The sequence below is a fragment of the Copadichromis virginalis genome, linkage group LG11 (genome assembly GCF_057382275.1).
Source record: "Copadichromis virginalis isolate Kocher_CV1m ecotype Utaka linkage group LG11, C_Virginalis_male_GT1.1, whole genome shotgun sequence".
NCBI classification, from domain to species: Eukaryota; Metazoa; Chordata; class Actinopteri; order Cichliformes; family Cichlidae; genus Copadichromis; species Copadichromis virginalis.
In genome coordinates this window covers 31978279-32002325 of record NC_140628.1, presented here as the reverse complement: position 1 = coordinate 32002325, position 24047 = coordinate 31978279, and the positions used below count along the sequence as shown (strand labels likewise).

Genomic DNA, 24047 nt, shown 5'->3' with positions numbered 1-24047 from the left:
GGTAAAAATTGCCCACTAGCAGCTAAATGGAAAAGCCGGTGACTGCCCTTACAAGATTGGATGGCTGGTTTAAGTGACTTTCAAGTGTTTCTAGGAACAAATTGAACCGTTCCCATCTGATCCCTGGTCTATAATCGCCCTGGTCTTCACACAAAACCAAACAACAACCCTACCCTCTATAATGTGTTTCAGAGTCAACCTATCATGAAGTCGCTGTTTTTTGCAGTCTTGTTTTATTATCTAATAACCTTTCTGCTTGCTGAAGGCTAAGCTGAGTTTTCTACAAGGCACTATGTGAGGGTATAGAAGAAGGCAGAGTAAGCTTGGGGGCAGCCTCTAAGAAAACTCATACGTGGTTGTTAAAAGAGAAACAATCGCTCATCGTGAGACAAGCTTTAGTTGATTTGTCAAAAGCAGCTATAGTAGATTAGAAAAAGCTCTGCGTTTAGCACAATAGATATTTATAAAAGGGAAACTTTTCATTTTGCTGGAGTCCAATTTACAAAAATAGTGCAGAATTCTGTTATAATAAAGTCCTGTTTGGTGAAATACCTGAAAGAAAACCAAAGACAGGCTACAGCCCAAACATTTGCTTTTCCCTGCAGAAATTACAAGCAGTTACCTTGTTTAGGTCCATGGAGAGAGAGCACGGACAAAAATAAGAAAGAAAGAAGAAGAAATTAACTTAAGCTGAGTATAGAGCAGAGGGCAAGTCTCTCATTAGCACCTTTGTTTTCTGTAGTGACTAACTGAAGCTAATTAAGAGGGAAGGGAGAAGGGCTGTGATGAACAGTCAAAACTTTATCTCAAAGTGCTGCTGGTCACCCAGGCAGTTTCTCAAGTGACTGATTAATCACTGCGTTCAGGAAAGTATTTATCCCTGCTGGATTCATAGAAAAGGGTAAAACATTTTGGTTTGTTGATGAGACCAGAACTCCGAAGTGAATTAATGAATTAATCCAGAATTCCTCTCTTGGTGGATCATGATTCAATCACAAGGATGAAAAACACAAAAAATGTAATCAGCAGAGTACTTCCTCCACGGCAGAGAGATGGACAGACCGTTGGGAGGATCGGACCTTCCTCAGTCACTGCTGTCGTCATCATCGTCATCGTCCGAGAGGTTGTTGCTGTGGAACTTTGACCCCGGCCGAGTGATGGAGTCTGAGCGTGCCTGGTTTACGGATGTCAGCTGCTCGTAGCAGTGCTCGCAGACACGAACTGGTTTGGACGACTGGCTAGGAAGGAGGTACTTCTTCTCTGAGCACGGCCCACAGACCACAAATCCACATTTCCTGCAGTGGTGGCGGCGGCTGACTGGCGTGAACTTCACCTTCTTGCAGCGCATGCACACAGAGGCCTCTGAGTCGGGCACCCATACAGCCGCGTGCTCTCCTGTAGGGGACTTGCCACTCTTCTGCAGCAAGTCTCCGACACATTTCCCTATGTGGTTCATCCATTCGGACTTCTCGGTGGCAGTAGCAGCATACACAGCGAAAGACTTGGTGGGCGTCTTGATGAGCCAGCCATTGCGCAGGTCGCCTTCATCTGGCACTGTGTCGATGGTGACGCTCTCCAGAGGGATGATGTGCTGCTTATTGTACTTCTTCTTCTGAATGACGATGTTACCATAAACCAAGATGTCGTTGAAGAGGAAGAACTGCCGTGCCTTTGGCTTCTTTCGGCAGAGTTTAGTGAGAACACCCTCACCAATCAGCACACGGCCTGGGATGGCCAGTGGCTGACCTGCAGCGCCGAAGCAGCTCTCAACCACCGCAATCCGCTTGGAGTTGGCCTCGCTGTTCGCAAGCCGGTCCACCATCTTCACCTCACCTGGAGGAAGACAAACAGAAGAAAGTTGAGAACAAACATTGGGGATTTTTTTGTTTTGTTTTTTTAAATTGAGCAACACAGCCAAATAAGCAATTCTAAAAGTTTCTAGTTTGAAAACGAGACCAGCGAGCCTTGACTAATTAAATTTTTATCAACATCTTATTAAAATATAGCAGACTTGTAGGAAAAGTAATATTTTCAGGACTTATTCTTATGCCCATCTGAGTCACCGCAGAGCAAATAAAGCCAGACAGAGAACACTCTACCAAGAGTGACCCTGACAATTTAAAAAAATAAATAAATTTTAACAAAATCGTGCCAAGTCCATCACTGTGAGCAGTACTTTACGTAGTTCTTTTAGAGTAACTTTACATATTTAACTCTTGGTCACATGTATGCTTTTGTTTTCTTGCAAATGTTTTTACTCATTCTAGTTGATTCTTTGTGAGTTCTTGTGAGTTCCCACTTGATATCAGTTTAACATTTTGAAGAAAGAAAAAAAAAGCAAAAAAAAAGCAGAGTAATTGGGGTTCTTCCGGCGTTTAACTTTCACTTTGTTATGCCATAAACTGATTATACTGATTCCTGTTTACTGACAGCATAATACTGTAAATACAGAGGGGAGTAGAAACCATTAAAACAATCTCTCTGACCCTGTTCTTAAGTTATACTGGCATAACTGTGTTTGTAGTAGCGGATTTCCTGCCAGTGCCTGTATTTCTTTCTAATGAAGAACCACAGTGCAATGAATCACTGTTCCACTTTCCCTGGTAACTTCACTGATCTCATCTGTCACGTGTTGGTTTAGTGCCACATGATCTGATTTTACACTTAAGCTGTCTGTGCTTAAGACTGGCGTCTATATTGTAAAATGTGACTTCGAGTAGCAATGCGATAATCACATTGGCTGACAAACGTATGGTCTTTAGCACATGTTATATTTAATTGACAGTGACATTTGCCAAATACAAAAATCATATAAAACCCAATTTTCCATATTGCCAAACTCCCATGGCTTCATCTCGTACAGCAAGAGATAGCACCTCATTCATTAACAAATTAAACAGATTGATCAGTCACACTTCATCTGTCAGCAATAAATACTAAATATCCAATTTATTTGTTACGACTTCTGGTGATTGTGGCATAAAAAAAATAATTAGCCACTAGCAGGGCTGGGCTATATATCGAGTTTTTAAAAAAAAAAATCGATATATTTTCATACGAGATATAAGATGTGACAATATCCTTTATATCGATATAGTCTATGTTACGTTATAATTATACTTGTGGAGCCACAAGTTTGCCTCTCTTTCGTCCACTTTTGTCTCTGCGCAACGTTACTCGGCCTCGCCTCTCCTTCACTGAACACAACTCCTCCTCCCCCATAGCTTCACCTGCAGGCAGCGACAAGATGGACACGGCAAATCTCCGTTAGCGAGTTGTGGGGCTGGACGGCGTCAACGTGTTAGCGAGCTAACCACGCTAACGACATGCAGCCCACAAGGGCTGCGCGGCCTAAAATCCTTTCATTTTCTCAAAAGTTGATAGCGCGCCTTATGTATGAATTCTGGTTGTGCTTACTGACCGCGAACCGATTTTAGGTGGTACACAGCGCTCAGCAATCTGTCAAAAAAATGTTTAGTACGACTTTGGTAAGCTACAGAGCTGCAGCGCTTGATGGATTGTTGGAGCATTACGGCTACCGTAGTCTGGAGCCTCGCGGAGTGATACGTACTGTGCTTCGACGTAATATTACCGTATTGTGTGTGTATAAGGACCATAAATGGCACCTGCTAAGAGACATGGTTACGAAGCAGATTGCAAACTCAAGGCTATCAGTCACGCAGTAGAAGTTGGGAACAGAGCAGCTGTGAAATCTGTCTTTGTTATTATGCTCAGCATCTGTTAGTTTACATTTTGACTGCACAATTATGAGCTTTTTCTTATGCACAAAAACAACATTGTTTTCTTTTATTTATGGAGCATGATTATTTAATAAATGCTGATAATTTATTTTTGAGAAATTTATTCATGTAAATCTATGCTGTATGTAAATAAAAATGCCTGTGTGACATCTGGGACACAGTGTGACTAAGAACTCTCTTTTTGTTCTTAACTTATGGCTTTAAAAAAAATATTGAGATATATATCTTATATCGCCACCCAGCTAAAAAATATCGAGATATGAATTTTGGGTCGTATTGCCCTAGCGACTAGGTGTAGCAAACAACCCACTGGACATTAACATTACAAAAATAAAGAAATAAATGAAGAAAAGAAAGAAAAGCTGTTAAGTCCCAAACTACAAACTGAAACAACACTGAATAACTGAATGTGCGGGAAATGTCTTCACATAAAATACATTTAGCCTACATAATATTATCCCACAATCCAAATGTAGGTAAAAACGAGCCATCTCTCCCGCAGGGTGACACATAAATAAATAGTTTACCCGATGTGCACCTTTTTTGTCTCTTCTTTTTAACTCTTCAATTCCTGAACATGAACCAGCATTTTTGAACACTATTTTATCTCAGTTTTATTTTTTCTTGTGTCCTTTGTAAGTAAAGGTTACAGTCTGAATGGATCCATTCCTCAAGCTTTTAAGAGAGAATTCAATTGAGACTCAATACCAAACACAAGCAGGTGTCTCCTCTCTGATGTGACCCAGATAACAGCACAGCTTATGGGTCTCCCTTTGGCTGAAAGCGCAGTGAAAGAGGTCAAAGGTCACTGGTGATAGATACAAAAGGATGCTGGCACTCTCTAGGCGAGCCCTAGGGTTTGAGAGCAGAGTCGTGCCCTCAAAAAAGATAAGATGAAGTACACACTATAGTACAGACATGAAGCCATGCACAAGCAGCATGGATACTGTGAAATCAGAGAGATAAACTTCTGAAGTCTTATTTACTTAGACAAAGCCTGCTGAGATTCATTCATCTTAAGATCTTGACTTGTGGATGCAGTTTCCTTTTTAATCCTTCCCACTGCTGTGACCACCCATACATGTATATTTTGTTCTGCTTTTTTTTTTCTTTTCCCGGTGCTTTCCAATCAGCCTTATTAAACCTGACTAAAAAATTTAAACACAATTATTTGCTCCACCCCTCTGGTTATTCTTACTATTTCTTTAATAATGTTTTGTTTTTAAACTGGAGATATTAGCAAGTTTCTCAGAGACTAATGATTCAGTGATGAAATGGTCAGTAATATCACATTAACATTCATACAAAACAAAAGTGTAAAAAAAAAAAAAAAAAAAAAAAAAAAAAAAAAAGGAAACACACCACATTTTTTAAAATTATTTTGGGCCTTTCTAGTTTTTTTTGGGTAGATATAGCGAAGACTGACAAGAAAGCGGAACAAAAGAGAGACAGGAGAAGACATGCGGCAAAGGGGCTGCAGGTCGGACAGGAACCCGCTCTCAGACATGTGGCATATGGTCACCTGCTCGTCCCAATGAGCTAAACCGGCACCCAACTTCACCACATTTGAGGGTCTAGAACCAACATTTCTTAAAATATTCCTGAAATTTGATCATTTTTAAACACAGGCAAAGCTACACAATGTCCCTTCTAAACTTCCCAAACTTCATTATTTGAAAGTTTCTGTAACTCTGCAACAAATAAGCTCCTAGCCACTTGTTTGTTGGTAAGTGGGTGGACTGAACTTGAACAAACTGCATAACTAAACTAACTGTAACATATAGAAACCAAAGTTTAGGTGTGACTGCACTCTTGATTTCAGACTTTAAAGAAAAAAAAATACAAACAACCAAACAAAACCGCAGTGCAAGAATCGATGCTAATTAGCCAGCAGATGCCAGTGCAGCTCCCTAGTGATCTGCACACTAATAACCCTGAGTGAGGGAGTGAACTGCGACAGAAAAGCCCCGTAGAGGACAGAGGGGTTGCTGAAACGCCAACCCTGTTAGCGAGGGCTCATTTCCCACTGCCGAGGCAGCCCGGGGACCAACTCCCATCAGCAGACAGTTGAAGGCACAAAGAGCAAAAGGTTCTGGTGAGAGATAGCGGCATAAATACAGGCTGCAGGCTCCCAACCCAGTAATCAAAGTGAGACAGAGTGGGATGAAACAGACTGAAAAATGCACAGAAAATGCTACAAGAAGAAAGAGCTTTCTTTGCTCTGCAGTGATAAATGACAGCTTTCATGAGCAAAGACAGGAACACAGCCGGGAGCAAACAAAAGAACTCTGAGGGCATAATCAGTCATGACGGTTTAATGGTATGGTCAATATAATGATTTAATATGGTGAGACATTTCAGTTTCAGTTATTTGTCATTTAAGTGAAATGTCATCTTGCAAACAGGTCAAGTTTCTTCTAATGATTTTTCTCTTTTCTTTACCTTAAGCTCAAAATGCTATCATTTGTAAATGCTTCAATTTAAAAATAATTAAAACAAATATAATTATCCTTTTAAAAGTGGTTAAAGTACAGCAAAACAGTTATGTATGATCTCTGTGGGATTTCAAATAAATAAAATAAATGATCAATTACAGCAAAAACAAACAAACAAACAAAAAAACGTGTTATTTGTTTCAGGAATACAGTTAACAGATGGGTGCTTCTGCTGGCAGACACATTCTTTAATGTAGCTTAAGAAAGCCAACTTTAATATGCCAAAGGAAATAAAGAAAAATTCTGGAAACAGAAATGCCTTTGTGTAAATCTAATAATTTCATCAATTAAAATCTGTTTTATTGATGAAAGTAAAGTAACATTGTAATTGATTAAGTAGACTTTGGCGAAAAAATTTTTAAATCAATAAAAAAAACAAATGATACTGGGATTATTAGTGAAGGATAAAAAGTAAATGCAGTCCATTACATTCATTTGCCAATGTGGCTCATAAAAGAAATAAACGTCACAGCCAGAACCAATTATCCATCTCTGTTATGTTGGTATTTAGTGTCCGTTTCCCTTAGGGATAGATTGGGTTCGTCAGCCAGCTGGAGATTGGCGAACTGAACTCTTTGTGCCAGCGTTGCCCTCTGTGGAGCTCAACTTTACCAGCTGCTGATTCTCATTTGTGAAAATGAATACATCAATCATCCATCTGTGCTCCCCTGGACAGAGAGAGGTAGACGAAACTGAGCCAGGTTGGAGCAAATTATTTAATGCATCAACCACCCTGACACCAGATTACAGCTGCCTGACTAAGGTGTGAATACTGCCAAGGTTACAGGTTTGAATATCCCTAGAGACCCTTGCAGCAGTGCACCCACAGAAAATTTGTTTTATGAGTTTGCATTTCCTATGTAAATTGCTGCTAATTATAGGGAAAACAGACGATAGTTCAGAGGTGGTAATTTTAGCACAGTTAGTTGTGATGTATATAAATGCAGTTGCTGATTTCTAGAAGACTCTGAAGAATACCAAGTTTTTTTCCACCTCTCACCAACTCAACATCTTTGTTATCTTTAATTTTCATTTAATTATATTATGGGCAATATATTAGATAATTTTCCCTCTTCTTCGGTAATAAAACAGTAATAGTTTGCAATGAAGTTGAAATAAAGGGGTAGTAACCACACTGAATGATGTAATTTACATTAGGGCTGGGCTATATACCGTTCACGGTAATACCGGTGTAATTTTGGGCAACGATAAGAAAATGAAATATCGCGATAGAATATGGGTAAAACACGCATGTGCAGTGCCTATGTTTACATACGCACATGGCGGCGACGCAGAATGAGAAGAGCGAAAGTGGATCGTTGAATGAAACGGATGAACCAGAATTGGTTTGTAAAAATGCTGCAACTTCAGTGGTGTGGAACTTTCGTCCGTCAGATACAAAACAAAGCACTATTTTTGCTAGCGCATGCTAGCGGGTCGTCGTTATTACAGTGTTGTTTGGAAAATACAGCACACTTAAAATCAATCCTTTGATTTTTCTGAAAATCGACAGTGCCCCTTATAATCCCGTGCGCCTTATGTATGAATTCTGGTTGTGTTTACTGACCTCGAAACGATTTTATGTGGTACATGGCGCTCTAAAATCTGTCAAATGTTTTAGTACGACTTTGCTAAGCTACGAACCCGCACCACTTGATGGATTGTCGGAGCATTACGGCTATCGTAGGCAGGCGCAGAGTGATACGTACTGCGTATATATCATAATAAATATTTTTGGTCATAACCCAGTTATAGCTTGTAACAATCTTGATTTTTATCTGAAATGAATATAATGTGGTATCAATTCGGGTTAAGAATGTGAAAACAAATGTAACAATACCTATGATGAAAAAAATGGCTTAGTAAGCTTTTAGTAACAATGTTAATATGTGAGAAATGTTACATTTTGTACATTGGCCTTACCTAATTACATGTTATTTAAAGTGCTTTAATTGGTTATTACTTCTCTAGATCCCACATTACGCCACTATTTCCATGTTATTACCAAGCTGTAATAAAAGTAACTTTTCCATAAAACCCAGAGGTGTTTTGCAAATTGTTTAATCATTTGCCCGCATGGTCTTTCATTAGCTTTGCCTAAAGATAATATATTTTATTTACTACAAACTAGTGCAAATCACATACCATCTCAACTTTTCAAACAGGGCTGTTCATGGGTAGTTTTGGTTTCTTAGCTGGAGTCTGGTGTTTTGAATGTCAATGACGACTGGCTGTGCTACCTAGGGTTACGGGAACAGCAGTGGCTTTAGATAAGCCCAATGATTAATTCATTACGAGCTGCTGACCTCTCTCTCAGTTTACAAGAGGTGTTCATTTATTGCCAACACCCAAAAACATTAAACCTCCACGAAAAAGCAATAAATAAATAATATAAATAAATAAATAAATATTAAAATTATAAATAATTAAAAAAGCAGGGCACTTTGTTCTCTTTAACAAGTGGGGAAGAACGACATGACAAGTAAGGCAGAGATTATGGTTTTGTCATGGCTATTACCCTTTATGAGAGATGCAAGATGTTCTAACCCCAACAAAACCCTGAAAAGGAAAAAACAACAACAAAAAACCCCCACCTTATCTTCCTTTTTAAGTTCCATCTTATTGTGCTCAATACAAAAGAACTTGCCCGTTTTCCATCTTAAGTTCAGTTATTCTATGCTTTATAAGGTGAAATCTGTGTGTGCTCTCAAACTGTGGTAAGTAGAGTTAAAATAAGTTGAATAAATATGATTCTTGTAGGAAAAATACACAAAGAAGACACTGCTGTTGATACTGTACTTAGCGATATTTCACTAAAATTCATCTCCAATCCTTCATTACTCTGACAGTTGCTAAAGTTTGGGGAGTTGGGGTGTGAACTGTTTTGCTTTCTAAAGTGGGCCATCTAATAAAAATTTTGCAAACAAATAAGCAAAAACAAGGTTTTACTTTCGAGTTGCCAAGGTGATGCCAGTGTAAAACAATCTCACACTTAATTATAAATAACCACCTATGTTAAGTGTTTCTACTGCAGGCGGACCTCTTGGTTACAGTCATTATTACATGGCACTTGTTAACTTTGAACTTCAGAATTAGATGCAATTTCTCATTTAACAATTTTCAAGCAGTGTAAAATGGCCTTAAAAACTCTTGAGATTTTCTTGAGTATAGCACGTACTCTCAAAATTACATAGATAATAGCATGAATATGCCAACTCGTGGGAATTGTCAGAGAAACTGCCTTTTCTGTAATTTGGTTGTGGTTTGCAAACAAGATGTTTGAGATATTTGTGAAAGAAGACTTCTCTGGAATATACGAAAAGATGACGTGGGTGATTCAAGACTTTAGTATGACCAGCAATTAAACCACCAGTGGACACCGCACTGGGAAGTCTGGGAAGTAAGAAGCAGTGACAGCAATGAGTCAGACGCTAAAGGGAGAGATTAAAGATGGTGAAAGCAGGGCAGGGAAGAGAGAAAGAGCCATTCTGTAGACTGTAAACAGCAAACACGGACACAAGGGCACCCATTTATCCAGAGGAGAGAATGTGAGGGTGGAGGCCATCAATGATGAGGCAGTGTCTTTGTTCTTGCCTTTTCCATTCTACATCTCTTTAAGCTGCTGCTCTTATTACAAATGATAAAGCATTAAAACATATTCTTTAGAACCGATCAGTACAAAGGTGTCTTCATTTTAAAAGCAGCAAATTTGATCTAAAAGCAAATGGTACAGACAGTGTTTTGACACTGAATGTAAAGGGAAGATTTATATTAACATTATAATTAATAAGGCAGAAACTAAAATTTCCCCACCCAATTTTCTCCTTTGTAAAGTTTAAATTCTGTCCATGTATACGAGGAGTTCAACAGGTCTGACATGTTGGCCCACATATCACCAGTAGGAAAACCACACAAACTTAGCATGCATAAATTTAATTATGCATGATGATAAACTTCATCCAAAGTGAGACAAAAACCAAATCATTCCCAGTTTGAATAGATCTCAGGTAGAGCTGTGCGATATGACAAAATATATCGGATGATGATATGAAAACATCTATCATTTCAAATTATACGCCATCCTTTGTTTCATGGTGTCGCAAAATACACTGTTTAGGCATCGGGGCACAGAGAATACCAGCATAGCCAGTGAAAATGAAGCAGGAACAGGCAGCTCCAAATAAAAGGACCAGTCAAAACAAATCAAGGACCTTATTCCTAAACGAGGGGCTACCTCTGTAGCATGGACATGGTTTGGTTATGAAAAGTCTGACACAGCAGAAAACGGAAAACTATGCCGCAAACCTGTCCCCACCACAGACTCAAACACGACAAACCTCTTCTACCACCTACGCAAGAATCAGGTGAAAGAGTATGGAGACTCAAACTTTAGAAGAGGCTTTTCCCAGCAGCACACCATGTAATAAATACCTCCAAAAGTTGATTCTGTTCATCTGGATGTAGCGTTTTCAGTGGGAGAAATGTTTTGCCACTCATCCAAGTGACTTCTTCAGTCTTAGCTGACTGCAGGTTTCCCCAATCTTATAAACAGGATATTTGCATAATGACTGAAACCAGCCCACTGAAGGAACAATGGGCTGGGAGGTCAGTTCCTTAATCATAATTATGCAAATTCTCATGACCATTGATCAACAACCACTGATCAATGGCCATGAGTACTAGGGCTGGGCCATATTATACCGTTCACGGTAATACCGGTATAATGTTAGGCAACGATAGGAAAATGAAATATCGCGATAGAATGGGAGTAAAACGCGCATGCGCAGTGCCTTTGTTTTCATACGCACATGGCCGATTGTTGAGTGAAACAGATGAACCAGAATTGGTTTGTAAAAATGGTGCAACTTCCGTGATGTGGAACTGGTTTGGTGTTTGTCCGTCAGATACACAACAAAGCACATTTTTTTGCAGAACATGCAAGCGGCCGTTGTTATTGTCATATTTGTCGGACTAAGATGCTCTTAAATCTGGGAGTAATCTGGGTCCTAAACTCCGTATGCTTCAGGTCAAACAACAACACTGCAGCATCACTTAGAGTTAAAAACTGTCTAAATTCTTTCATCTTTAATAAAACGATCAGCATTGCTGCTTTACCAGGTGTAACTATAAAGTTTAACTTCCAGGCATCCATGAAAACAAAAGTTATTACATTTAACGGAGTTAGAAGTTAGCAGGAAGCTAGCGGAAGTTAGCTCGCTAGTTTCGCTAGTTACCTAAGCATGATATTGCATGTTCTGACTGAGAGATTTCTGAAAAAAATCAAACGTACAGCTCTGCTATCACTTCCAACATAAATGAAGACAGGAAACTAAACAGCAGTGACGTTTGTAGGGTTACTGAAGTTGGGCTAGCTGGTATATAATGATGTGCTACGTGATCACTAGCGACACAGCTATGTTAGCATAACATAAACAGTGAAGCTGGAGGACGAACACTAACACTTTTCCACTTATAAAAGTTAACGTGAAGGTTCTTCATGGTTAGAGACAAATGCAATCGCATGGCAGGATGCTGTAAACGGACCAAACTTCAGTCAGGAGAACAACTGAGATAATCCATCCACAATACGAGGTTAGTCATTAATATACTGCAACAACATGGGAATAGAGCAGCTGCAGACAATTCAACATTAATGAATCAATGGTACAGAAGTGGAGGAAGCAAGAAGAATGAGTTTAATAAAGTTTGATTTATCTGACTGCTTTGTTTCGCTTAATGTGCCTTATAATCCCGTGCACCTTATGGTCCGAAAAATGCGTACTGCACACTGCAGTTTAATGTTGCAAAGCACCTCTTTTTAACTTCAGTGGATATTATACATGGTTATGCTCAGGATATGTCAGCCCATTTCTACTGGAAATGCCTTTTGGTTAAACTTTCAGCAAGGAATTTGCATTTGCACTGTTACATTTTTATAAAGCTTTAATGTACATAAAAACCAGCTTCTTGTTTAAGTGAAAATAAATGGAAGGTTGTCTTTTTGCGCTAGTAATGTTGTGGAGTTGTATTTTGTCTCGCATCAATTTTTTCGTCGGTTATATCGTTATTGCAAATTTTCAAATATATATCGTGATAAATATTTTTGGCCATATCGCCCTGCTCTAATGAGTACCATTCACAGAGAGTTGGGGAATGGCTGCAATCACAGCATTGTATGATGGCGAAAGATGTACCCCTAGGCCCCCTCCTCGATTCAGAGATGGTCTTTCCCCTTTCACGTTAATGGCCTCCTTGACTCCCCGCTCAAACCAGCATTCCTCCCTGTCCAGGATGTGTACATCCTCATCAATGAAAGAGTGTCCACAGGCCTGTAGGTGTAAATAGACTGCGGAGTCCTGGCCTGACGAGGTAGCTCTTCTGTGTTGTGCCATCCGCTTCGTCAGAGGTTGTTTGGTTTCCCCGATGTATACATCCTGGCAATGTTACTCTGTTTGTGTCAGGGGACACGATCCTTGGGGTGGACCAATTTTTGGTGAAGAGTGTTTTGGGGTTTGAAAGCCACAGAGACACTGTTTAGAAAAAATGCGTCTCAACTGCTCCGATACTCCTGACACATACAGGATCACTACAGGTTTTCGCTTAGGCAGTGGTTGTAATAAATAATCGCAAAGAAAATGGCGGCCGTTACAGCTTATATATCATAATATATCGTTTAATGCATTGGTCAAAACACTCGCCAAGCTGAAAACACTTCACACAAGTCGAGATGCCGGAGATTCAAAGAATTTACAGAAAAAGCACTATTTTGTGATATACATAGTTATCGGGATGACAAATATCCTGTATCAGGATATGAGATTTTGGTCATATCGCACAGCCCTACTCTCAGGACAATCAGAAGCAGACTACCACTGTATCGCTAGACTGCTGCGGGGAATCTTTGTAGAGCCAACGTAACCTCAGGCTACGTCCACACTAGTTCGGATAGATTTGAAAACGGCATTTTCGTCTGAAAACACTCTGCGTCCACACTAGCATTTTCAGTCGTTTTCACAGAGTTGCGCGTCCACATTGAAACGGACGAAAACGCTTACGTTCCAGTACTGCGCATGCGTGAAACACAATAAGATTCGACCTGCCTCATTTCTGTCTGCCGCTTATTTACTTTCGGGCTCTTTGAAACGTCGTGGCAAAATGTTGAGGAAAAGCCCCGAGTTTTTTAAGTGGACTAACAATGAGGTGGAGTTATTGCTGCGAGTAACACAAAAGTACAAAGTTACAAAAGCGAGTGAGAGTTAAAGAATTTGAAGAAAAGCTATCTGAAGCATGTACAGACTGATTAATCTTTAATAGGGCTGTCAAAACAGAGCAAAATAAACAACTGCTGTATAATGCCCTCCGCTATCTTAGTTAAATTGGTCACATGTCTGCATCATATGACTAACATGCATCATCATTTTAGAAAGTCTCCATTTTTGCTGTCCACACTACAACACGAAAGCACCGTTTCCAAATGTATGCGTTTTCCTTCAGCAAAAACGCCGTCTCAGTGTGAACGGGAGGCCAAAACGGAGAGAAAACGCATTAGTGTGGACGTAGTCTCAGAAAGTTGCTGATGTCTTATGCTTGTGTGTAGTGCATTATGTGTTAATTACCATGTGGTTGTGTCCCAGTGTTTTATTAGTCTCAATTTCTCGAATCTGAAAATTCATTGTACTACTTTTGTCTATTATGAAAAAAAGTGCACAGAGGAGTTATTATTCCACTGTAAGAGATCATTTTTTTCCTTGTAGTTCCTGATGAAATACTAAACACATGTATTGCATTCAGATATACCCAGTCTGACTGAAAGCTAACGGGACAGCTCTTTGACCACGGTCTCCTTCACAGAGGTCTTATCTGCTTGTTGCTGACCTGAACGCAGCACCCTGCTGCTATGTGCCAACAACATCCTGTCATGTCATTACAAAGGATTACAGAGCTGCCGTGTGAGAATGAACACCAGATAAAGGGATTGGAGGCTAGTCTCTGAACCAGTATTTGTGTCTGTAACCTGAAAACAACTTTTGGAACACCAGAATTTTACTGTGATTTTACACAACAAATGCCACATGGCACTGGATATTTGCTTCTTGCATGTAAAATGAACAAAAAAGTGCATGAATCACAAACAGCACTGCCATTATTTAATATTTATTAGAGTAGTGTGGTAGTTAAAAAATTTGTTTTACATTTGAAAGACCCCTGATTTGATTCTGGGAGAAGACACAAACTTGTCCTCCAGGGGTTACAAGCTTGTGTACTCCCAATGCTTGTCTCAAGCCGGGGTAAATAGGAGGGCTCAGTCAGGAAATGGATCTGGCATAAAATCTGTGTGATTAAAAAATAAATAAATTTAAAAATAAAAAAAAAATTAAAAAAAACCAAAAAAACATCTGGATCCACTTGTTGTGGTCCTTTGGGAAATAAGGGGGGAGCCGAAAGTGCCTTCTTCACATCATGACACACAATATAAAGCACTTTGAGGTGACTGTTGTTGTGATTTGGCACCATATAAATAAAATTGAATTGAATAACTGGTAGACTTTGCTCACTTAGTAAATCAACAGGAGTTCTTATCAATCTAGTATCAGGCTGAATTGCACTGTTTTTAAAAAGACAAAAAAAAACTCCCCCAAAAAACCCCCACAGTTATCACTTTATGTCTTCCTGTAAGTTGACATAAATTATTTATTAATCTTTTACGACATGCATGACTACATTCCCCATCATTAACTGGAAAAGGATTCATAGCTTCTCTAGACACAGGCTTGAATCCGGTCCAGTTAGGGGATCTTAAGCTATAAGCAAGTTTGGGAAACTTCTGAGAAATATATCTAGACAGGATATCATTATCGAGATCATGTAGATACACAGTAAAATTCTCCAGAGTTTACATCAGCATTAAAAATAATATCAATAAACCTGCAGATTATTATCTTTTTTTATTTAGTCTACTCGGTCAGAAAGTTTTTATGGATAGGGCTATAACTAGGGCTGGGCCATATCATACCTTTCACGGTAATAGCGGTATAATGTTGGGCAACGATAAGAAAATGAAACATCCTGATAGAATACGGGTTGTTTTCATAAGCACATGGCGGAAAAAGCATGGCGGCGACAGAGAATGAGAAGGGCGAAAGCGGGTCGTTGAATGAAACAGATGACTCAGAATTGGTTTGTAAAAATGCTGCAACTTCAGTAGTGTGGAACTGGTTTGGCTTCCGTCCGGAAGATATACAACAAAGGACTATTTTTGGTAGAGCATGCTAGCGGGTCGTCATTATTACCGTGTTCTTTTGAAAATACGGCACACTTAAAATCAATCCTTTGATTTTTCCGAAAATCGACAGTGCCCCTTATAATCCCGTGCGCCTTATGTATGAATTCTGTTTGTGTTTACTGACCTCGAAACGATTTTATGTGGTACACGGCGCTCGAAAATCTGTCAAATGTTTTAGTACGACTTTGCTAAGCTACGAACCTGCACCGCTTGATGGATTGTCGGAGCATTACAGCTATCGTAGGCAGGCGCCTCACGGAGTGATACGTACTGTGCTTCAACATAATATTACCGTATTGTGTGTGCATAACCTCTTTTTTTAAGTTTTGTGGATATTATACATGGTTATGCTGAGGATATGTCGGCCAATTTCCACTGGAAATGCCTTTTGGTTAAACTGTCAGCAAGCAATTTGCATTTGCACTGTAAAATTTTTATATAACTTTAATGCAGATAAAAAAAAACAGCTGCTTGTTTAAGTGAAAATACATTGATGTTTTGGGGGTTTTTTTGCACTAATAAAGATGTGGAGTTGTAAAGTATGTTGTCTAGTGTCAATTATATCGTCAGTTATATAGTTATTGCAAATTTTCAAATGTATATCGTGATAAATATTTGTGGTCATATCGCCCTGCTTTATAACTAACTGTACTTCACTTTCAATATAAAATCTTCAGAGCCACTCTTCAATCCCACAGAAGGCGAAAATTTTCTCTAAGAATTATGGAATAAATATCAGTTAAACAACGTGTACCAGTTTTTCTCCCTCATTGTTTCACTTTGCTATTATTTTCTTTCTTGAAAAGTTTCTCGAGTGTTCCTTGAGACTTTAGCTCATTGAAATTTAAAATTTAAAGTACTTTTCTAATCTCTCGATAAAGTCTTTGTCTGAAACAATACACTCTTTATAACAATATTCAGTAAAATCCAAATAAGGGACACTGTTTATTTCTAATGGGACAAAGACCACGTTGAGGAGAAAAACGTCCTGCCTCTTGTACCTCAGCATTTGTGTAAATTAGTCTATTGTAAATTAGAGACAGCAGAAAGCATGTCATCCTCACTCCTAATCCTGTTCTTTATCACATCAAATTTATGAAAGAAACTCTGGCCAGTGTTTCCTCAAACCTACTGAGCTAACTAGAAACTAGTTCAGCCCTAACTCATCCTCCCAAGATTAATTACCACAGCTTTCCTTTTCAAAACACTTCCTATATATTAACACACTGTGTATTTGAGTATGATAAAGAGCTGTAATGCTTATTCTTATCGTTAACGTTAAAAAAAAAATAAAAAAATGTAGAAGCGATCATCTACATTACCATAACGCATCCCACCGTGACAGTATCGATCTTTAACCTATCCCAATTTCTGATGTTGTCAGCATAGTAAACATAATTCTCACTTGCTGAATTACTGTTAAGAACTATATTGCACCTCCAAGAGGAACTGCCTCATGTCATATCTAAGAGCAAATTCTCACACTTCATGCAAATGATAGTGACACAGGGCTTCCCCTTAAGACTACTCAAACCAGAGAAGACTAATATTTCCATCCTACCCTAGTTCACTTGTGTGCAAGAACAGTGGAAACAGTTTACTGAGGTAATGACAACTGCCACCAGTCCTATAAACACTCTGTTCTTCAGAGGCCATCAAGTGGGGGGAAAACCCACTTTTCTAAATGAGATACGTCCAGGGTTAAAATCACACTAATAACAGGCCAAAAACTCTTGACAAATAACAGGTCGGCTACTCTAAGACATCGGTTTCTGCCAAACAGTCAACGCTCTTTTACCTGTAAATGTCACGCTAATAATCACCACCGTTTTAATGGGCCCAATCATGATTTAAAGTTTCTCTTCCCAAGGAAAAAATGCTCAAAAGAAGTTCCACGAGAACATTACACAAATATTTGTAGAACAAACTACAATAAATTTCCCAGAGGCCACAAGCAATTATCACTAATTACATAATGAAGCTTAATAGTCTTCATCTTAGCCCCCAGAACTTAAAAAAGTGAATCATCTAAACAGTCATTTCCCATTCTGACTTTAGCTGTCTTCAAACATTGATCAGCAGAGTGATTAAATCCCTTCCCAAATGAAACCGTTTCCCTTTTAGGGTCACTGAGATCAGGAGATATTTAACTTCCAGGAGCCACAAAGAAACTTTCAGAGTAAAAGTTAAAACTGAGATATCCTTTACCACAGATTATAAAACTATGGTGTCACCATTTCAATATTATTAAGTTGTTTATTGCTTTATTACTGCGCAGTAACCTCTTAGGAAATTTTCTAAATTACAATCACACATTCCTTCAGAGAGTCTTTTTTTTTATTTACAAAAAAAGCAGATCCCAAAGCAAGCCCTTTACTAAAAATTAAATAACATCCATTTTAATAAACTCACCCTTTCACCTCAATTTATAATATCACACATTTAAAAACAAATCAACATGTGCTTCAATATTTCTTTTGTTTGGTACACAAGCAACTTTACTTTTCTACATTCACAAGGGTCTTTATTATTTATTATGTTCAACTGCTTGTTAATGAAAATGTCTAAACAGCCAATCATATGATAGCAACTCATGACGAGCTGCTGACAGCAACGCATGAAGACGGTCCAGACAGCAAGCTGAAATTTAAACCCAGCATCAGAATAGTGAGCAGCAGTTCTCGCTGAAAATACCGTGTATGTCAGAGGTCACAGGAAAAGAGTCAGGTTGCCCTGAACTGAAAGGAGGGCAACAGTAACTTCAACAGCCGCTTGCTGCGAGGCATGCAGAAGAGCATCTCTGAATAAACAACACATTATTATAACACAGTATTCCTGTTGACCATCCACAGCATCCACAGTGTACCCATCTTCTAATGGCTGCTTCCAGCAGGATAACATTCTCAGACCAATTTTTATAACATAACATTAAGTTCACTGTCCTCAAATAGCCTCCACAGTCTTCAGATCCCAATCCACTTTTGCAATGTGTTGGAACGGGAGATGTGCAGCTGAAGAACAACTGTTTGATACTATCGTATCAATGTGAACAAAATCTCTGAGGTATGTTTATGTAACCTTGTTGAAACTATGCAATGAAGATTTCAGGTAGTTTTGAGAGGAAAAGGGTGTCTATGCCAGTACTACTAGCAATAATAATGATAATAATAATAATAATAATAATAATGTTATTTTCTGTCAAACATTTTGTCTAAGTGACACTGGTGTCACTGAAAGAATACCACATGAAGATATTAAAAAAAAAACGCACAAAAATCTAACAGAAAATACTCAAAAGATATGGGAAAAAAATCCTTTAAAAAAGAAATTACAGTTAAAAAAAAAAAAAAAAAAAAACTAAGTTAAGCTGTCAAACTCATTTGAGTACTGAAAGACTGAACACTGCACATGTTTCAGTTACACAAAAGGGAAAAATAATCAGAAAAATATATAATGGTATCAACTATTGACTGGATTTCACAATGGGTGCATCCCCATTAAGCTTGTTGACAGGGAATTACAAACATCGGAATTGGGCCACTTCAGTGAGTAATAGTCTGGGATGCCAAAGTACATACTCTCTGGACATCTTATCACTATAAAACCTTTACTACAGAGCAAGCACGGGGAACTTCAGCGTGTAACAGAGTGGTAGTATCACTGTTTTGATTTGCTGAGATCTTTACTTTGCCTGGGAAAGCCTCAACACGGGAAGGAAATCGTTTCATCGCACCTCCCTTCTGTCATTACAGTCAGCAGCAATGTAAGTTTAATCTGTCACACATACAGGTTCAAACAGATTTAATGCACAACCAGGCAATCTAGCAAGCTGTTGCGTCAAATACATGCTGAAACGTGCTGCGGATTCCCAACAAGAGCCACTGGCTGAAATTTATCAAAAGGCTAGCGCTCATAAAACTTTACATTGATTGTTTGTGTTCTTTCTTGCACTTAAGTCTTTAGAATAGAAAACCAGTGCTGCAGACCAAATCGTCACACTTTTAGAATCAAGTTTTTGTAACATGACAGAAATCATAAAGATGTTTTAAATTCCTGGACCATGACCCTGCCCATGTTTGCTTTAGATTTTGCGCAAGACTTAAGTCATCCACACCCATATACTGTGGAACAGAGTCATCCTAGTCATTTAATTTCCATAGGTTATCCATAAAGACATTTTGTGAATATTTAAGTTTAAAAAAAAAAAATAATAATATATATATATATATATATATATATATATATACACACACACACACACACACACACACACACACACACACACACACACACACACACACACATATACATACACACACACACACACACACATACACATATATATATATATATATATATATATATATATATATACTAGCAAGTTGTGACCCAAGTGTTGGCTTGGCTGTACGGTTTCCATTTCTTTCTGGTTAATTCAGGGTGTTTCTATATGCACCATGAAAAGAATTTGTTATATCTCTTCCCCCAAATCTCTCCGGCCCATTCACTCCCACTCTATCCAAATAACAGAAAACAACTGGAGGCTGCCAATTCAATCCTAAGGGTAAAGTAAAACTGGAAAGAAGCTACTACCACAGTCCTGGATATTATAATATAAACTTTTACAAATATCTGTGTTTTGTAATGGCTATAATTAAGAATGGTACTGTTCTTTTTAGTAGTATTAGCATTAAATACCAATACTACTAATACTAGTAAATAGTATTTATCTATTTGTTACTTAATAGCAAGTAATTATTTTATTTTCTAGTATCTACTGTGTACACGTGAACAACTATGCATAACAAAACACCAGTGGTGTTTGAATCACAAGTCTTATCACTATATCTACCTCTGATTTTAGTACCCTGAAAGTGAAACTAAACTAAACCCATCCTCCATCCTAAACACACACAGCCTACTCAACTGATTTTAGCTGTCACTAACTGTTCATGTTTGCAATACTGTCCATATCCAACTAACTTCTCTGTGCTAAAGTGAGGACAAGCAAAATAAATTTTTCATTTAATCTATTATTAAACTCAATTGGCTTCTCTCAAAATGTAAAAGAACCCACCCACCATTTTAATCACACTCTAGATCTTGTTCTAACCTATGGAATAGAAACTGAACATTTAACAGTATTTCTGAAAACCCTCTTTTGTCTGATCATTTCCTAATAACATCTAAATTTACAATAATATATTATACAGCAGTGGGGAATATATTCCATCACAGTAGATGTATTTATGAAAGTGCTATAACAAAGTTTAGGGATATAATTCATCCACTGTTATCTTCTTGTGCCACCACAGAGCAGAGCAGCTACCTGAATGCTACATCCACAGAGGTCGATTATCTTGTTAATAATTTTACTTCTTCACTATGTATGAAAAAGAAAGCTTCAAATCAGAAGTACTTGACTCCCTCGTATAACTCTCAAATGCACACCTTAAAGGAGATAACTTGTAAGCTGGAGAGGAAATGGCGTCTCACTATTTTATAAGATCGTCATTTACGTGGAAATAGAGTTTGCTGCTTTAAAAAAAGCCTTCTGTAAAGCTCAAACATCTTACTATTAAATAAAACAAATAAATTTTTAATCAATAGAGAAAAAATTTACTCATAATCATCTCACAGACGTAACATTATGTACAGTTACCACTGATATTTATTTAGAGTTTTTTTCTACAATTGATCTTTCTGAGTAACTAGGGTAATTACTTCCTCCAAACCATCAATGTGTCTCTTAGACTCCATTCCAACAAGACTGCTCAAAGAAGTCCTACCATTAATTAATACTTCAATCTTAAATATGATCAGCCTATCTCAATTAAGCTGTGTACCACAGGCCTTCAAGCTGGCAGTAGTTAAACTGTTATTTAAAAAGCCATCACTGACCCAGCTGTCTTAGGTAATTATTGGCCAATCTCAAAAAATCTTTAAAGTCTAGTTGTCAAACAGCTAACAGATCATCTGCAGAAAAATGGCTTATTTGAACATTTCCAGTCAGGTTTCAGAGCTCATCACATTATGGAAACAGCTTTAGTGAAGGTCGCAAATAATCGTCTTATGGCCTCTGACAGTGGACTTACCTCTGTTACCTAGACCTCAGTGCAGCATTTGATACTGCTGACCATAATATTTCATTACAGCGATTACAGTATGCTGTAGGCATTAAAGGTACTGCGGTGCAGTAGTTTGAATCGTATCTACCTAATAGACTCCAATTTGTTTATATAAATGGAGAGTCCTCTTCGCACACTAAGGTTAATTATGGAGTTCCACAGGGTTCCCTCGAGAACCAGCTTCAAATTGTGACCCCAACTGGTCACAGCAAATGGCCGCTCCTCCCTGAGCCTGGTTCTGTTGGAGGTTTCTTCCTGTTAGAAGGGAGTTTTTCCTTCCCACTGTCGCCAAAGCACTTGTTTATAGGGGGGGTCACATGATTATTGAGGTTTACTCTGTTTTCTTTGTACTATTGTAAGTAGTGCATTGAGGAAACTTTTGTTGCGATTTGGTGCTGTATGAATAAAAATGAAAGAAAATGAATTGAATTAATGCCTCATAATTTACATCAAATATCTGGGTGGTTAACCAACTATATTTCAAGCCAGTTAACTATCTGATTTATTACAGTACTTTGAGGTACTCAAGTTCTCTAATGTGTTTTATTAGCTGAAGGATCCCCTTAATTTCAGAGAGCTATGGAAACACCATAAAGTGTACTTATAGACAAATGTGCTACTTTAGCAGAAGATTAATATAGTCATCTTGTTTTTCTTGGAAAAACAAAGGTGTGAAAAAAGTTTCGATGTTAAGGCAACCCTATAGTAACATGAGGTTACTATTTTTTAGTATGCAGCATATAAACAGACAAATATGTACACTGTGAAATTATTATTGTAAATCTAGCTGTCTTGAATGTCTTGAGTTGAGCTTTGGAGCTTTGTAGTAATCTATAGTGGCAGCTGCAGCAAAGACTCACAACAAAAATCACCACACAGGTTCGAGACATTGCTTCATGAGGAACTGCAACAGAAATGACAGCACAATAATTGTCTTTGAAAGAAATTTACAAGGAGCAAAAGCTCTAATACTTTTTCCCTCCCACTGTGCACCACGCTTACTGTCACACTCTGAAGCCTCGCTGCTCACTCAACCAATGAACACAGCAGAGAATAAGAGCTGTCCCTATGCCAGGAAAACAAGATATTGTTGTGAAGCACTTGGATACTGTACATAGTTTTTTTTGGTTTTTTTTTTTTTTGTTTTTTTGGGGGGGGGGGGGGGGGGAATTTCCTTCTGTGCAAACAATGAAAAAATTTCTGGTATGACAGTATGAAATCTACCAGCAAGTTTGAGCCAGCAACAATGATGTGAATTGAAGTATAACCACTGCTGTGACTGATGTCAGTTGGACACGAAGAGACGGTGTATATATTTACATGTTTTTTTTTTTTAAATAAAACATGAATCCCCTAAACAGAAACCAGATATCTACACAACAAATGAATATCTGATAACATGCTGGATGACATCATGACAATGATACCTTATAGAATAGTTACCTAAGAAATGGAAATATTCAAATGATCAATTTGACAACTGAAAATTATCCCAACAACAAAATAATTTCTCTTACTAAATTTCTGATTATTTATTAAGTATTTATTAATTTCTCTCTCAGGTCAAATACAAACTTGATGACAGACAACCAAAACAAACACACTGAGATGCACCAGTGATAAGATTAAAAAACGTAAAAACAGTTAAGTAAGATTAATGGGTTAGTAAAATGCCAATCGCCCCTTTTAAGTGAGCGTTCACTTGAAGCACAGCGCCTGGGTTTCCGGAGAAACTAATCTTCATTGTGATACTCATTATTTCTGACTGTGATTGTAAGTTATGTCAAGCAGGTTAATACAAGAAAGCCTGGCTTTGTTTTACACCCCTGAGCATCTGTAGGAAGGAAAAATGATATTCTGAGAAATATAAAGATTATAACCATGTTACTTCATGTCACTGCACAGGCTGAGTATATTCAGTAGACTGTTTGCCTACGGACTGCCTCGAAAGACTTTCGGACTGCCTCGAAGAGATTCTGGCAAACCGTCAGGCGTCTCAGGAGGGGAAAGCGGTGCTCTACCTGCACTGTGTATAGTGCTGGCGGAGCGCTGTTGACGTCGACTGAGAAAATTGTCGGGCGGTGGAAGGAATACTTCGAGGACCTCCTTAATCCCACTGACACGTCTTCCGGGGAGGAAGCAGAGTCTGGGGATGAGGGGTGTGACCCACCAATTTCCGGGGGCGAGGTCACTGAGGCAGTTAAACAACTCCTTGGTGGCAGAGCCCCTGGTGTCGATGAGGTCCGCCCCGAGTTCCTGAAGGCTCTGGACGTTGTAGGGCTGTCTTGGTTGACACGTCTCTGCAATGTTGCGTGGAGATCAGGGGCAGTACCTGTGGACTGGCAGACCGGGGTGGTGGTCCCCATCTTCAAGAAGGGGG

The 24047-nt window shown here is 38.5% G+C and overlaps 1 protein-coding gene across 2 annotated transcripts in view; it reads right to left on the bottom strand.

Moving 5' to 3' along the window:
- Positions 1–788: 788 nt before the first annotated feature.
- Positions 789–24047, bottom strand: part of plekhf2 (pleckstrin homology and FYVE domain containing 2) — a 34337-nt gene continuing 11078 nt past the window's right edge. For both annotated transcript variants that reach the window (XM_085472031.1, XM_085472032.1), the window contains exon 2: positions 789–1833. In XM_085472031.1, coding sequence (XP_085328157.1) covers positions 1085–1822 — 738 coding nt within the window. In that variant the 5' untranslated portion in view covers positions 1823–1833 and the 3' untranslated portion in view covers positions 789–1084. The remainder of the gene's footprint in view (positions 1834–24047) is intronic.